This window comes from Pogona vitticeps, chromosome 4 (assembly GCF_051106095.1).
Source record: "Pogona vitticeps strain Pit_001003342236 chromosome 4, PviZW2.1, whole genome shotgun sequence".
NCBI lineage: Eukaryota > Metazoa > Chordata > Lepidosauria > Squamata > Agamidae > Pogona > Pogona vitticeps.
In genome coordinates, this window is record NC_135786.1 from 191854807 (window position 1) to 191868914 (window position 14108).

Below are 14108 nucleotides of genomic sequence, written 5' to 3' on the forward strand. Positions count from 1 at the left end.
ATAGGTATATTTCAAGTGCTATGTCATACTGTTGGTATTTGAGAAAGGGAACCTTATGAATGGTAGCTCTCTGTGTGTATATATTTTATGAATTTTACAAAATCATCTAGTTATTATGAAAAAATATGACAACTGTCCTGATCTTGTGCAGTTAGATTGGAATAACTAGTTAAATGGCTTGTGAAATTGACACACAATAGGACTACTGTCATCCCAGATCTACTGCCTGTAAGATCAGAGTATTATCCATGAAACAGGTAGAATTTTCTTGTCTTTAGCAATTTTTTCAAATAAAATATTTCATCTTATTTTTTTTTTAATTTTACTTTGGCTGCAAAAGAGATACCTGGTAAGTAAAGCATTAACTCTTCATACATTTTTGAGACAGTGAAACAAGTCTTATGACTATTAGATTGTTGATGGAAGATGTATCGGAAATACTTGGCGATCAGATAGAACTTGCTGGCAACTTTGTGTCTCTGAGACTTTTTTCTTCTTCCTTCAACATATTCTCTCAAGTCCCTACAAGATCCTGTTATTTAGAGAATATAGAAAAAAGACCCAACAAATGAGCACCCTTCCTCCCTCCCTAATCACAGAGAATGCAGGACCCAAACACGGGAGAAAAGGGGGACATTCAAGCCAATCAGATGTTTAAGCAAGACTGGCAAAATTTTGGACATTAGATTTCTGGTCTTCCTCTGGATCTGTTGTTTCCAACCTTGGATCCCCAGTTGTTCTTGGACTAAAAGTATTATCTATGCTGTGGTGGCCAAGATTTCTGGGAGTTGTAGTTCAAGAACATCTGGGCACCCAAGGTTAGGAAGCACTGCTCTAGATCAAAGCGAGGTGAAGTATTCAATATGGTATTCTAGAGTCCTGTGCCAGTGTTTACCTGTGTAGGGAGATGGATGTGTCGCACATGTAAGCCCCACACCGTAAACTCTCTCAACTCCAGCAGAATTATGGACTTCACTTGTTGAGTACAAGAGTCTGTCAATGGTTCTATAACCCAGCATTGCCAAGTTTCATAATCACAGGAGCTGTGTAACTGCCTGCAACCAAGCACTGTTACGATGCCCTCTTCAAAACTTCATAGAGTCTGTGACAGTGCTGGGCATGCCACAAGTTTCAGAGGTAGGCTTTACATGGGCACCTGTGTCCCCATCGCTTCTTGAACCCTATGTGAGCAGCGAACACAGAGTTTAGGACTTAGAGTTCAAGAATCAGAAAGAAGTAAAACAAGTTTTCTCAAAAATGATAATGGTCCCTTAGTTCCTGCTGACATTTCCCGAACTGAAAAAGCCAATTTAGTTGTCTTTTCAGTTCCAAAACTTGGCTTTTGCACAATAGATGCTGGTGTAGCACATACATATAGCTCTTTCTCCATGTAAGTTGCCTCCACTGAGAAAAGTATTAGGCAGTGTTACAATGTAAGTGTTCAAAATACAAATGCAACCTCTTTAAGGCACAAATAAAATAATGCCTGAACGGTGTTGGAAGTGATGCTGCATTGTTACTTCCCCTAACCTTTCTGAAAATGTGCAGTGAGAGGTCACATATCAGGACTGTTTCTCGTTTTATGGTGTTCTCATTGGTATTGCATGTCACCATGGGAGTCATTCTTTGTGAACTGAATTTCAAGCATGTTGCCCTCACTATATTAATTTCAATGTGAAATTTGCTAGCATTTGTGGGTAAGGTTTCTGCTCAGTGTTCCAGTGCCATGTATGTTGTCCCACAAATAATTTTTAAAGCTTCTGAGGCAGATGAGTGAAATAATAAATTAGGGCTAATATATTGGAATCCCATATAAAGAGGTTTTCTGCTTTCAAAAATGGGTCTCTATATGTTTATTTCCTCTGTGAAAGGGCCCCAGTTCTTTATTCACAGTTAGTGTGCTACTAATCATATTTGTAAATAAGTGTTCCTGAGCAATTTTCTTTTTAGAACACAAATTAAGAATATTATTGTCACAAAGAAAAAGTTCAGGATAGTTTATGATAATTGAACTTCCCCACCCCTTTCGTTGCTACTTGAATAAAACACCTCAAGGCTAAGGGAAAACCAACTGAATGTTCAAAACAAACATGTATCACAAATATACTGCTAAAAGTAGTAAATATTCATTTATAATCCTTGATGGCCTGACATTTCATAATAGCAAGTGCCAGTACAGTGGACCCTTGACTTATGGAGGTCCCTACTTACAGAAATTTTGAGGTACGAAAAGCTCCAGCCGCAAAATTTTAATTCGACTTGCAGCCATAGCTTCGACCTACAAAAGGCGGGGGAAAGGGCGGGAGGGCAGTGGGCACCCTCAGGCAGAGGGCACCAGGGACAGGAGATAAGAGGCCAGTGGGTGCACCTTTCTAAGCCCCAAAAGCTGACAGTGGGTGCAGAGCGGTTTTCGGCTTCCCGGCTTCCAAAGCTGCAAGCCAAAAGCCGCTCTGCACCCGCTGTCAGCTTTCAGGGCTTAGAAAGGTGGACCCACTGGCCTCTTGTCTCCTGTACCCTCAGGCAGAGGGCACCGGGGACAGGAGACAAGAGGCCAGTAGGTGCACCTCTCTAAGCCCCTAAAGCCAATATGCCCAAAAGTGCTCCGTGCCCACTGCCAGCTTTCAGGGCTTAGAAAGATGCACCCACTGGCCTCTTGTCTTCTGTCCCTGGTGCCCTCTGCCTCCCATCCCCACGGAGGCAGAGGACAGTGGGGATGGAAGGCAGAGGGGAGTGGGTGCAGCTTTGGAAGCCCGGGATATTTTTTCTTTGGCTGGAACAGATTAAATGGTTTTCAATGCACTCCTATGGGAAATGGACCCTCGACTTACAGAATTTTTGACCTGCAGCCACAGTTCCAATATGGATTAATTCCATAAATTGAGGGTCCAATGTATATTGGCTGCTTGAAATTCAAGTTGCACATACTTACTTTCAGTGGAAGGTAGTTTATACGAATCTTTCACCAAATGGGTCCTCTGATCCTCCCCCTGCCATAGCAAATTTACTTGCAAGACTATTTCCTGTGATATGGTGAAAAATCAAAGCCCTGCCTGGTGATCTGTTACATACGAAGAGCTGGCTAGATAGGATTATCCACACAGATCAACTTTAAAGAGACCTACACATGGCCATCTGCTTGTTGTTTCAACAGAAATTGAATCACTTGAGGGAAAGAAGTGGGTATTATGATGCTCAAGTCTCCCTAAGGAGCATATGGCCTTTGGGCAGGGAGTTCCACAGCCCCCAAATCTACTACTTTACGCTGAGGCAAATCCTCAACCTTCAGCAGCTCATAGCATCTGTGCCTTGAACAAGCCTGACCCTTAAACAACACTTTACTCAGCACTTTGCAAGTATTGCAACATGGGCTTTGTGATTCCTTAGAACTCACAACAGCTCATTTAAATAGGACTTCTCTATGTAGCTAATCAATGGCCTTTACCACTCCTCTGGATTTAGCCAAACCCTGCTGGTCCAAGAGACTAGTCCTCAGTTGGAATTTTTATAATTATTTTTATTAAGAAAATATAGTTTCATAGAAACAATTTGTTTGCTTAAGCTTAGCATAAAAACATATTCAAAGGATTACCATAGTTAAATACAACAACTACTTCCCATTAAAACACTAAACACTGAGCTAAGGTGGGCTAGCCACACCTCCTCCTTTTTTTACCATGCTACATTCTTTTTCCGTTCAGCTATATACAGTGGGGTCTTGACTTGAGAACTTAATCCGTATTGGAAGGCGGTTCTCAAGTCAAAAAGTTTGCAGGTCAAATCTGCATTTCCCATAGAAATGCATTGAAAACCATTTGATCCGTATTTGCTCTTTTCCGTTCATAGAAACTAATGGGAAGCTGCTATTCTGCCTTCGACCACTAGAGGGGGATATTTTGTTTCTTTTTTTCTTAGGTCAAGAAAGGTTCAGGGAAGGCAGGGAAAATACAGTCCAGGCAGTACCAGGCAGTCTGAAGACTGTCTCCCAATCCACTCTCTAAACGCTGGGAGGAGTGAGGAAGCAGACAGGCACCCTTTTCACTGGCCAACAGTTAACTGAAAGTTCAAATTTTGCACCCTCCCTGCCTCCCACATGGTTTTTTTTCAGTTCGTAACTCAAATCTAAGTATGTAAGTCAAGTCAATATTTTCCTATGAGAATGGTTCTTAAATCAAAATGTTCTTAACTCGAGCCGTTCTTAAGTCAAGACCACACTGTAACACAAACCATCAAGAACTTCTCTCAGGAAAAAGTTCTTTTCCACAAAATGGTCTCTTATCAAACATAACCCATCATCCATTTTCTACATTCCTCGGACCTCCTTCTTCATGACTGTAAACCAATTAACTCAAAGAGGCGTAACTGCTCACTCTGCCTCCAATTCTCATGGAGATGCTGGTGGGTTATCTTCATTCCAATTAGACAGGAATTTGTTGGGTCTTGGCACTGGGGCCTCTTTGTCCTTGCAATCTTATCAGGATTCATTCTGTACCAGCCTGGCTGTAAATTAGGAAAAACAGCCTCCCAGCCTTTTCCTCATTCCCATGTCTTCAACTCCTTTCACTTTGAATCCTAACAGACTCCATTTTCTCTCATTCTCCCTGACTACAAATCCCACTCTCCTTCAATACCATGACTGGTAATTTTTTTCAAAAACAGGGCAGTATTTCTTGTTACAGAATGTTAGACCAATGAGAAATAAATGATATGTATAAACAATTTGAAAGTTGCTGAAAGGATTCTGTATTCTATTTTTAAGAGCATTTCTGTAGGCTTTGTGGAAAACACCGCATATTGAAATTATTTTTCTTAGTCCCCCACAAAAAAAAGTAGATTACGTAATTTGCTGATTGATAGCATCTGCATGTATCAAGAGTCTATATTTGCTGCTGCATAATACATATATAAAAACATTTTCTGAAGTATTGAATTTTCTTTCAAGGCCTCCCAGACCGGTCACCAGCATGAATGATACACTGTTCTCCCACTCTGTTCCCTCAGGAAGCCCGTTCACAAACAGAAGGTGAGTCTTCCTCCTAATTACTCCTTTTCAGATGGAGCAATTAAACATGTCCTTTTATTTTATATTTCAGCCTCTAATATCATAATGAAAGTGGCAGAAAACAGAGACAAGATTGCCCTAAATTTTTTCATGATTGGGTTTTAAAAATGGTTTAAAATAAGAAACAAAATTGTATTTATTTATTACACTTACACCCCACCTTTCTTTTCAGTCATAGACCTCATGGAAGTATACATACAGAGTTCCCAAGGGATCTTCCAAACCTGCTTTCCTTCAACAGTTTTGATGCATCGTATGCCTTCTGACCATTCTCTGTGTAAAGGCATAATATGTGCACAAATTTAACAGTTTCACTCAAATGGTTTTCTGGAAAAGAAATGGGCTAGAATCTCATACACATCCCTCTTCCCCCGCACCCCATTCCTCCTCAAATCTATCTTAAGAGGAGACTGAAACTGTGGTTTCAGTGCTCCTTGCAAACCAGCATTACAAACCATATTTTGCAATCTTGATTTGTAATAATAATAATGTGCCTTCAGGTCAATTCTGACATAGCAACCTTTCCAGCATTTTCTAGCTCTAGAATACTGAGAAGTGGTTAACTATTCCCTTTTCTGTGGTATCCTGGAACTGTGCAGTTCATCCAAGGCGACACAAACTGGCTCTTCTCTTTGGATGCAAAGTTGGGGGGGATCAACCTGCAAATCTCTGGTTCTGCAGCCAGCTACCTAACTCATTGAGCTAATGTAGGGGACACTTAAATCACAGTTTCCTGGCTTGGACATCACAGGAATCTGGGACTTAACAAATCAGAAAGTCTTTGAATCAAGTGCAGAAAAGGAGGGAGGGGAGAGGAAAGATTGTTTAAGGTCATTTTTCATTTCCCCTCAAAGTGTGGCTTATTGGAATAGCAATATAATATTTCTAGCATGTGCTAGAATAAAGTCTTACCATCATAGTCAGGGCTTGAAAAATGCACTTGTCCACCAGTCTGCTCATGGAGTCTGCATCTCCATGAGAAGAAAAATGCTGCTTGATGAGCCACAGCTCCCTGCCTCCTTACCCTCTGCCCAACTCTCTCTCTCTTTCTAATCCTGCAGTCCTCCCCTCCTCCCTCCCATTGGAAAAGGAAAACAGCCTTCTTCTCACAAGCAGAGAGTTCGAGCGGCACATAGAGATATAGCTCTGCAGGAGAATGTAGAGTAGTCCCATGCTGGAGAATATGGAGATTCCCTGCTCCCAATTTCAACTGAACAAGGAGGGAACCGTGGCTCCTTAAGAGGCTGGGCACTTTTGCTTCCAGTTTTATTTTTGCTGGAGACATTCAAAAGAAAGTCATTCAAAATACAGGCTTCATGATTCAACAGGCATGCAGGTAATAAAGCAACCCAAGTCTGAGGGCATAAATCAGTAATTCCCAATCCCAATAAATTGCAAGGCTATAGTCCAGTCATGCTGACTGGTGAAAATTTTGACTGACTGGTGAGACATTCTAAAATTTTTGAAGCCCTGATCATAGTAACATCAGATTACTCCACTCATGTGAATATTGCTACTGAGCAAACAGAGGGGTGGAGTTTCTTCACGGAGAAGAGCAACAGTAGCACATATGCAAATGGAACAGTGCAATATTACTACACCACTGGGATTTTCTTCTCTGCAAAAGCTCGATAAATAGTGGTGGTTTGTATGTTTAAAATCCATGTCTTGGAAGAAAATACAAAGTGCCTCACATTTAGATGTGCATTGTTTTAAAACAAGACTGTACTGAAAAAGACTTCCCATAAGAAACAAAACACACCTTGTTTATAGACAACTAGAGGTGAAATAAGTTAAAATGGCATGGCTTTATGTTACCTTGTTACTTTATACACTTAATTCAAAAGTGTGTGTGTGTTTAGTCGTTTAGTCGTGTCCGACTCTTCGTGACCCCATGGACCAGAGCACGCCAGGCCCTCCTGTCTTCTACTGCCTCCCGGAGTTGTGTCAGGTTCATGTTGGTTGCTTCGCAGACGCTGTCCAGCCATCTCATCCTTGGTCGTCCCCTTCTCCTCTTGCCATCACACCTTCCTAACATCAAGGTTTTTTCCAAGGACTCTTTTCTTCTCATGAGATGGCCAAAGTACTGGAGCCTCAGCTTCAGGATCTGTCCTTCCAGTGAGCACTCAGGGTTGATTTCCTTTAGAACTGATAGGTTTGTTCTCCTTGCAGTCCAGGGGATTCTCAAGAGCCTCCTCCAGCACCACAATTCAAAGGCATCAATTCTTCGGCGGTCTGCTTTCTTTATGGTCCAGCTCTCACTTCCATACATCACGACAGGAAAAACCATAGCTTTGACTATTCGGACTTTTGTTGGCAAGGTGATGTCTCTGCTTTTCAAGATGCTGTCAAGATTTGTCATCGCTTTCCTCCCAAGAAGAAGGCGCCTTTTAATTTCAGGGCTGCTGTCTCCATCTGAAGTAATCATGGAGCCCAGGAAGATAAAATTTGACACTGCCTCCATATCTTCCCCTTCTATTTCCCAGGAGGTGATGGGACCAGTGGCCATGATCTTAGTTTTTTTGATGTTGAGTTTCAGACCGTTTTTTGCACTCTCCTCTTTCACTCTCATTACAAGGATCCTTAATTCCTCCTCACTTTCTGCCATCAGAGTGGTATCATCTGCATATCGGAGGTTGTTGATATTTCTTCCGGCAATCTTAATTCCGGCTTGGGTTTCTTCCAGTCCAGCCTTCCGCATGATGTATTCTGCATATAAGTTAAATAAGCTGGGGGACAATATACAGCCTTGCCGTACTCCTTTCCCAATTTTGAACCACTCAGTTGTTCCATGACCAGTTCTAACTGTTGCTTCCTGTCCCACATATAGGTTTCTCAGGAGACAGATAAAGTGGTCAGGCACTCCCATTTCTTTAAGAACTTGCCATAGTTTGCTGTGGTCCACACAGTCAAAGGCTTTCGCATAGTCAATGAAGCAGAAGTAGATATTTTTCTGGAACTCTCTGGCTTTCTCCATAATCCAGCGCAAGTTAGCAATTTGGTCTCGAGTTCCTCTGCCTCTTCGGAATCCAGCTTGTACTTCTGGGAGTTCTCGGTCCACATACTGCTGAAGCCTACCTTGGAGGATTTTGAGCATAACCTTGCTAGCGTGCGAAATGAGTGCAATTGTACGGTAGTTGGAGCATTCTTTGGCACTGCCTTTCTTTGGGATTGGGATGTAGACTGATCTTTTCCAATCCTCTGGCCACTGTTGAGTTTTCCAAACTTGCTGGCATATTGAATGTAGCACCTTAACAGCATCATCTTTCAAGATTTTAAATAGTTCAATTGGAATGCCATCACCTCCACTGGCCTTGTTGTTAGCCAGGCTTTCTAAGGCCCACTTGACTTCGCTCTCCAGGATGTCTGGCTCAAGGTCAGCAACTACATTGTCTGGGTTGTCCGGGATATCCAAATCTTTCTGATATAATTCCTCTGTGTATTCTTGCCACCTCTTCTTGACGTCTTCTGCTTCGGTTAGGTCCCTCCCATTTTTGTCTTTTATCATGTTCATCTTTGCGCAAAATGTTCCTCTAATATGTCCAATTTTCCTGAACAGATCTCTGGTCTTTCCTTTTCTGTTATCTTCCTCTATTTCTTTGCATTGTTCATTTAAGAAGGCCCTCTTGTCTCTCCTTGCTATTCTTTGGAAGTCTGCATTCAGGTTTCTGTAACTTTCCCTATCTCCCTTGCATTTTGCTTCCCTTCTCCTCTCTGCTATTTCTAAGGCCTCGTTGGACAGCCACTTTGCTTTCTTGCATTTCCTTTTCTTTGGGATGGTTTTCGTTGCTGCCTCCTGGACAATGTTACGAGCCTCTATCCAAAGTTCTTCAGGCACTCTGTCCACCAAATCTAGTTCCTTAAATCTGTTCTTTACTTCCACTGTGTATTCATAAGGGATTTGGTTTAGATTATACCTGAGTGGCCCAGTGGTTTTTCCTAATCTCTTCAGTCTAAGCTTGAATTTTGCTATGAGAAGCTGATGATCAGAACCGCAGTCAGCTCCAGGTCTTGTTTTTGCTGACTGTATAGAGCTTCTCCATCTTTGGCTGCAGAGAATATAATCAATCTGATTTCGATATTGCCCATCTGGTGATTTCCATGTATAGAGTCGCCTCTTGTGTTGTTGGAAAAGAGTGTTTGTGATGACCAGCTTATTCTCTTGACAAAACTCTATTAGCCTTTGTCCTGCTTCGTTCTGAACTCCAAGGCCAAACTTCCCTGTTGTTCCTTTTATCTCTTGGCTCCCTACTTTAGCATTCCAGTCCCCTAGAATGAGAAGAACATCTTTCTTTGGTGTCAGTTCTAGAAGGTGTTGTAAATCTTCATAGAATTGTTCAATTTCAGTCTCCTCAGCAATGCTGGTTGGTGCATAAACTTGGATTATTGTGATGTTGAATGGTCTGCCTTGGATTCGTATTGACATCATTCTATCATTTTTGAGATTGTATCCCATTACAGCTTTTCCCACTCTTTTGTTGACTATGAGGGCTACTCCATTCCTTCTACGGGATTCTTGCCCACAATAGTAGATATGATAATCATCTGAGCTGAATTCGCCCATTCCTGTCCATTTTAGTTCACTGATGCCCAGGATGTCGATGTTTATTCTTGCCATCTCCTGTTTGACCACCTCCAGCTTCCCAAGGTTCATAGATCTTACATTCCAGGTTCCTATGCAGTATTTTTCTTTGCAGCATTGGATTTTCCTTTCACTTCCAGGCACGTCCACAGCTGAGCGTCCTTTCGGCTTTGGCCCAACCACTTCATTAGCTCTGGAGCTACTTGTACTTGTCCTCCGCTCTTCCTCAGTAGCATGTTGGACGCCTTCCGACCTGAGGGGCCCATCTTCCAGCGTCATATCTTTTAGCCTTTTGTTTCTGATCATGGGGCGTTCTTGGCAAAGATACTGGAGTGGCTTGCCATTTCCTACTCCAGGTGGATTGCGTTTAGTCGGAACTCTCCACTATGTCCTGTCCGTCTTGGGTGTCCCTGCACGGCATAGCCCATAGTTTCTCTGAGTTACTCAAGCCCCTTCGCCACGACAAGGCAGCAATCCATGAAGGAGTAATTCAAAAGACCATTGCCAAATGTTCATATAAACATAAAATCTGACAGTATATCTGGTCCAGCAGTGATCAGCTGGATACTTTTGTGAAACTTGCAAGCACATCATTAAAGTAACAGCCCTCCCCTTCAGGCACACTGTCTCTGCAGGTAGAGATTCAGTTTAGCTAAGACAACAAATACCTGTGGGTTGAAATTCAGAGGTAATTCACAAATAAAGTAAGGTAATTGATTTGGTGGGGATTTGGTAATTTCCACTGACTCAGTGGGCCTACTCAACTTGTAATTTATTAGATTTCTGCCACTGACATACTTGTATCCTCCATCAATTTATCTAGCACTGTTTGAGAACCATGTAAGCCACAATACATCATTACATCTCTTAACGGTAATTATACATTGTGTAAATATTTTTAAAGCATAATCTTTTTTACTATTTCTATTACAACTGTGGTTGTATTTTACTTAACTTTTAACAAGAATTTTTAGGGGTGGTGTAAATGAGTACAACTTGCATTTAAATTTGATTATGAGTATTGTAAGCCATTTCTCCAAACTACTTCTTCCAAGAAGTTGTCATGCTCAGAGGCACACTGTTTGTGAAGCACAGCAGCCATGAGTTTGTGTGTTGCATCTGTTTGACACAAAAGGTTAACCATCAGCAAATACACACATACAATGACTATATACCACATAGTTATAATCAGTATGTAGAATGGCGTCTGTCCTTCTTTGATTTAGCTATTGTGGTGGAGGTTCAATAATGTCAGGTGTGGCTGTTATTTGTAATGTGTTTGTTGTCCTCCATGTTCAGTTATTCTGGATGGCAGTATGGAAGATATATCATGACTGCTTAAGTGCATGCAGGAAGTTATGTTAATTATATTAATGTTGAAGCTTAACCTTGATCCATAAATCCCCTGTAGTGACAGCAAAGACTTTGTGCAGTGGCCAGTGGTAAATGTTGTCCTGTATTATTGTCTTTGCAGAGGTCACTTGTCTGTTTTTTTAACTCTTAACATTTGTTTCCTGCACACAATGACATTCCAGTGAAGTGATATATTGACCAGAATAATCATTTTTCTTTTCAAACCCTATTTATGTCAGCAACATTTTTTATTGTTAATAATACTAGTATTCTGTCTACAGTCAATGTGAACTGAGAACATTCTCAGTTCAAACCAAACATTTCCCTATATGTATTTTGTTTGCATGAATTGTTAATGGAGTTTCATTGTTTGAATCATTCAGGTTGCTTGAAAGTATAAATGTAGCCAGTCCTGTGGCTGATGAGCATTCTATTATAAAACTGTATGTAAATCAGCTTCTCAAGAATTCACGGTCAGTATAAGAGCACTAAACCACTAACTAATGTAGTATTGTAGCTTAAACACTAAAATCAATACATTAATACAGTGGTGCCTTGCTTGACAAGGATAATCCATTCCATTCAAATTGCTGTTAAGCGAAATCCTCGTCAAGCGAAACAAAAAAGCCCACTGAAACGCATCAATGCTTTCCAGTGGGCGAAATACCTCAGCGTCCAGCGAAGATCCTCCATAGGGCAGCCATTCTCTAGTGCCTGTAATGCGAGGAATCTGTCCTAAGCACAGCAGGGAGCCATTTTAAATAGCGGGTGGCCATTTTGAAACCCAACAATCAGCTGTTTTCTGTTCGTCGTAAAGCGAAAAATCGGTTCCCAAAGCAGGGAACCGATCATCGTGAAGCGATTTTTCCCATTTAAATCATTGTTTTGCAATCGCAATAGCGATCACAAATACTTCATCATTAAGCGATTTCCTCGTCTAACGAGGTAATCGTCAAGTGGGGCACCACTGTATATTAGTCATTCGGCAGAATTACTAATAATGGCCGAAGGGTGCCATTTTTTTAAATGGGGCATTTATGCTTATAGTGAAACTTCAGATAGGTTTCATGTAGGTACATTCCATTTTCATCTTTCATTTTGTATAAGAGAAGTATTTAAATGCAAAACATGTATCCGAAGCAGTTTTCAGCTGACCCATGAATTTTAATTTGATTGAATTTCTCCCAAAGCACAGAAAAGGAAGTGCAGCTTTTTTTTTAAAGGAAACTTAGGGTAAACACATAAACCAGGTAAGAATGCAGCAATTCAGACAAAGATAAATCTTCATTTCTGAATGAGGTTTATTCACCAAAGGTCAACCAGCTTCCAGTTTTGTATAAATCATGCAGTTGTATGTGAAAAATCTCAGCATCTCATTAGCCTATTGACACTTAAAGGAGATTCAAGGTAGATGTTACTCCAGTAATGGCCAGAATCTTGTTGCTAATTTACAGTTACATAGAGAAAATCACAGAAATTTTGACGACAAATTGCTACTTCTTACTGACATGCTGCCCAGGAACAGAAAGGGCACCTCAGAAGAAATTGCCATTTTCTTCCAAGACTTGATTTCCTTTACACAAGTTTAATTCAGCAATAGGATTCTGGACTCTGTGTTTCCAATCTGCTTAGAATTCATAGGTCATTTTCTTTGTAAAAAGCAGCTCAGCGGGAGCCAATCCAAAGAGGGACGGCAGCCGGGGGAGTGTTTCAATCTCCTTCCCTGCTATCAGTTACCTGATAAAAAATTATATACTGTACATATGCAAATACAAGCTGCTGTTTGTACCTGAAACTTCAAATTTTTTAGTGCTGCTCCAACATGATCAACCAGGAAATATATAAAATTTGATAAGTAGTATGATCTTTGATTGCTTTAACAAATATTGTATTTTAACCTGTTTTGAGAAGAACACAACAAGATATATGTAGCAGCATCCTTTGTACTCTGCCAGTGGTCTTTTGTCTTATAGTTGTGAAAGATATCCTGCATGAAATTGTGAGATACCCACACAACATAATTTAAGTATTTAAAATATCATTTAAGATATTACACCTAGTACATCCTGCTGTTCACTGTGGTTAACATTAAGGAAACATGCCCTTTTTTATCTCATGAGAGATTGATATTCTTTAGACAACTGTCTCCTATCCAGTTTGATGACTATTTAATAATGATGAGTCTACTTTACTGTCACTTTACTTTTTGCAGTTTTCTCACCATGGAAATCTGTGTATAGGATGTCGTCATGCTTGCAGTGGTGATCCACATTTATATTCTGGGGAGTTCACACCTGCCTTGGGTGAATGATATAGCAAAAGCATGAACTAAATTTCTTCATAGCCTGCATATAAACTTCTCAGAGACATCTCACTTTCCATTGCTAGATAAAGGACATTAACTTAGATGTGCGGGGGTGCAAAATTCAGTCCCCCTCCCAGAGGTATTTATGTGATCACTATTCTCCCCCACCCCTGCAAAAATAAAGAGGTGAACTGCTGTCCCTGGAAGCCTCCACGAGTGATCACCTTTAAACAGGGCATACAGTCATGGCCCAAAATATTGGCACCCTTGCAATTCTGCCAGAAAATGTAACCCTTCTCTCAGAAAATTGTTGCAGTTGCCAATGTTTTGGTATTCACATGTTCATTTATTTGGTTTGCGCTGGAACAACACAAAAAAAAAACCTAGAGAAGAACACTCAAATCTGATAAAATCCCACACAGAAACCCAAAAATGCACTGGCTGAAATTATTGGCACCCTGTCTAAATTGTAAGAAATTATTTATTTATTTATTTATTTATTTATTTATCTATCTATCTATCTATCTATCTATCTATCTATCTATCTATCTATCTATCTATCTATCTATCTATCTATCTATCTATCTATCTATCTATCTATCTATCTATTTATTTATTTATACCCCGCCTATCTGGACCACCAGACCAATCATTGCTTTTCCAGCATGTGATGCTCCTTTAATTTGTATTTAGACACACCTGTCACACGTAAGAGGTGTGGGCAATATAGTAATCACATTTGCAACCAGTTAAGATGGAGATACAGTGACTCAACCTTTGTGTTGTGTGTGACACTGAGCATGGAGAAA

At 40.6% G+C, this 14108-nt stretch overlaps 1 protein-coding gene across 50 annotated transcripts in view; it reads left to right on the forward strand.

The window, feature by feature from the left end:
- The window catches only part of DTNA (dystrobrevin alpha), a 271418-nt gene that overhangs the window by 198747 nt on the left and 58563 nt on the right, over positions 1-14108 (forward strand). For 25 of the 50 annotated variants that reach the window (XR_013545373.1, XR_012086859.2, XR_013545374.1 and 22 more), the window contains 2 exons: positions 4940-5020; positions 11378-11467. Coding sequence is in view for 45 of the 50 variants with exons in the window: in XM_072998896.2 (XP_072854997.2) it covers positions 4940-5020; positions 11378-11467 (171 nt within the window). In the remaining 5 variants the exon portion in view is untranslated. The remainder of the gene's footprint in view (positions 1-4939; positions 5021-11377; positions 11468-14108) is intronic. The other 25 variants (XM_072998908.2, XM_078393703.1, XM_072998899.2 and 22 more) reach the window with 1 other exon arrangement.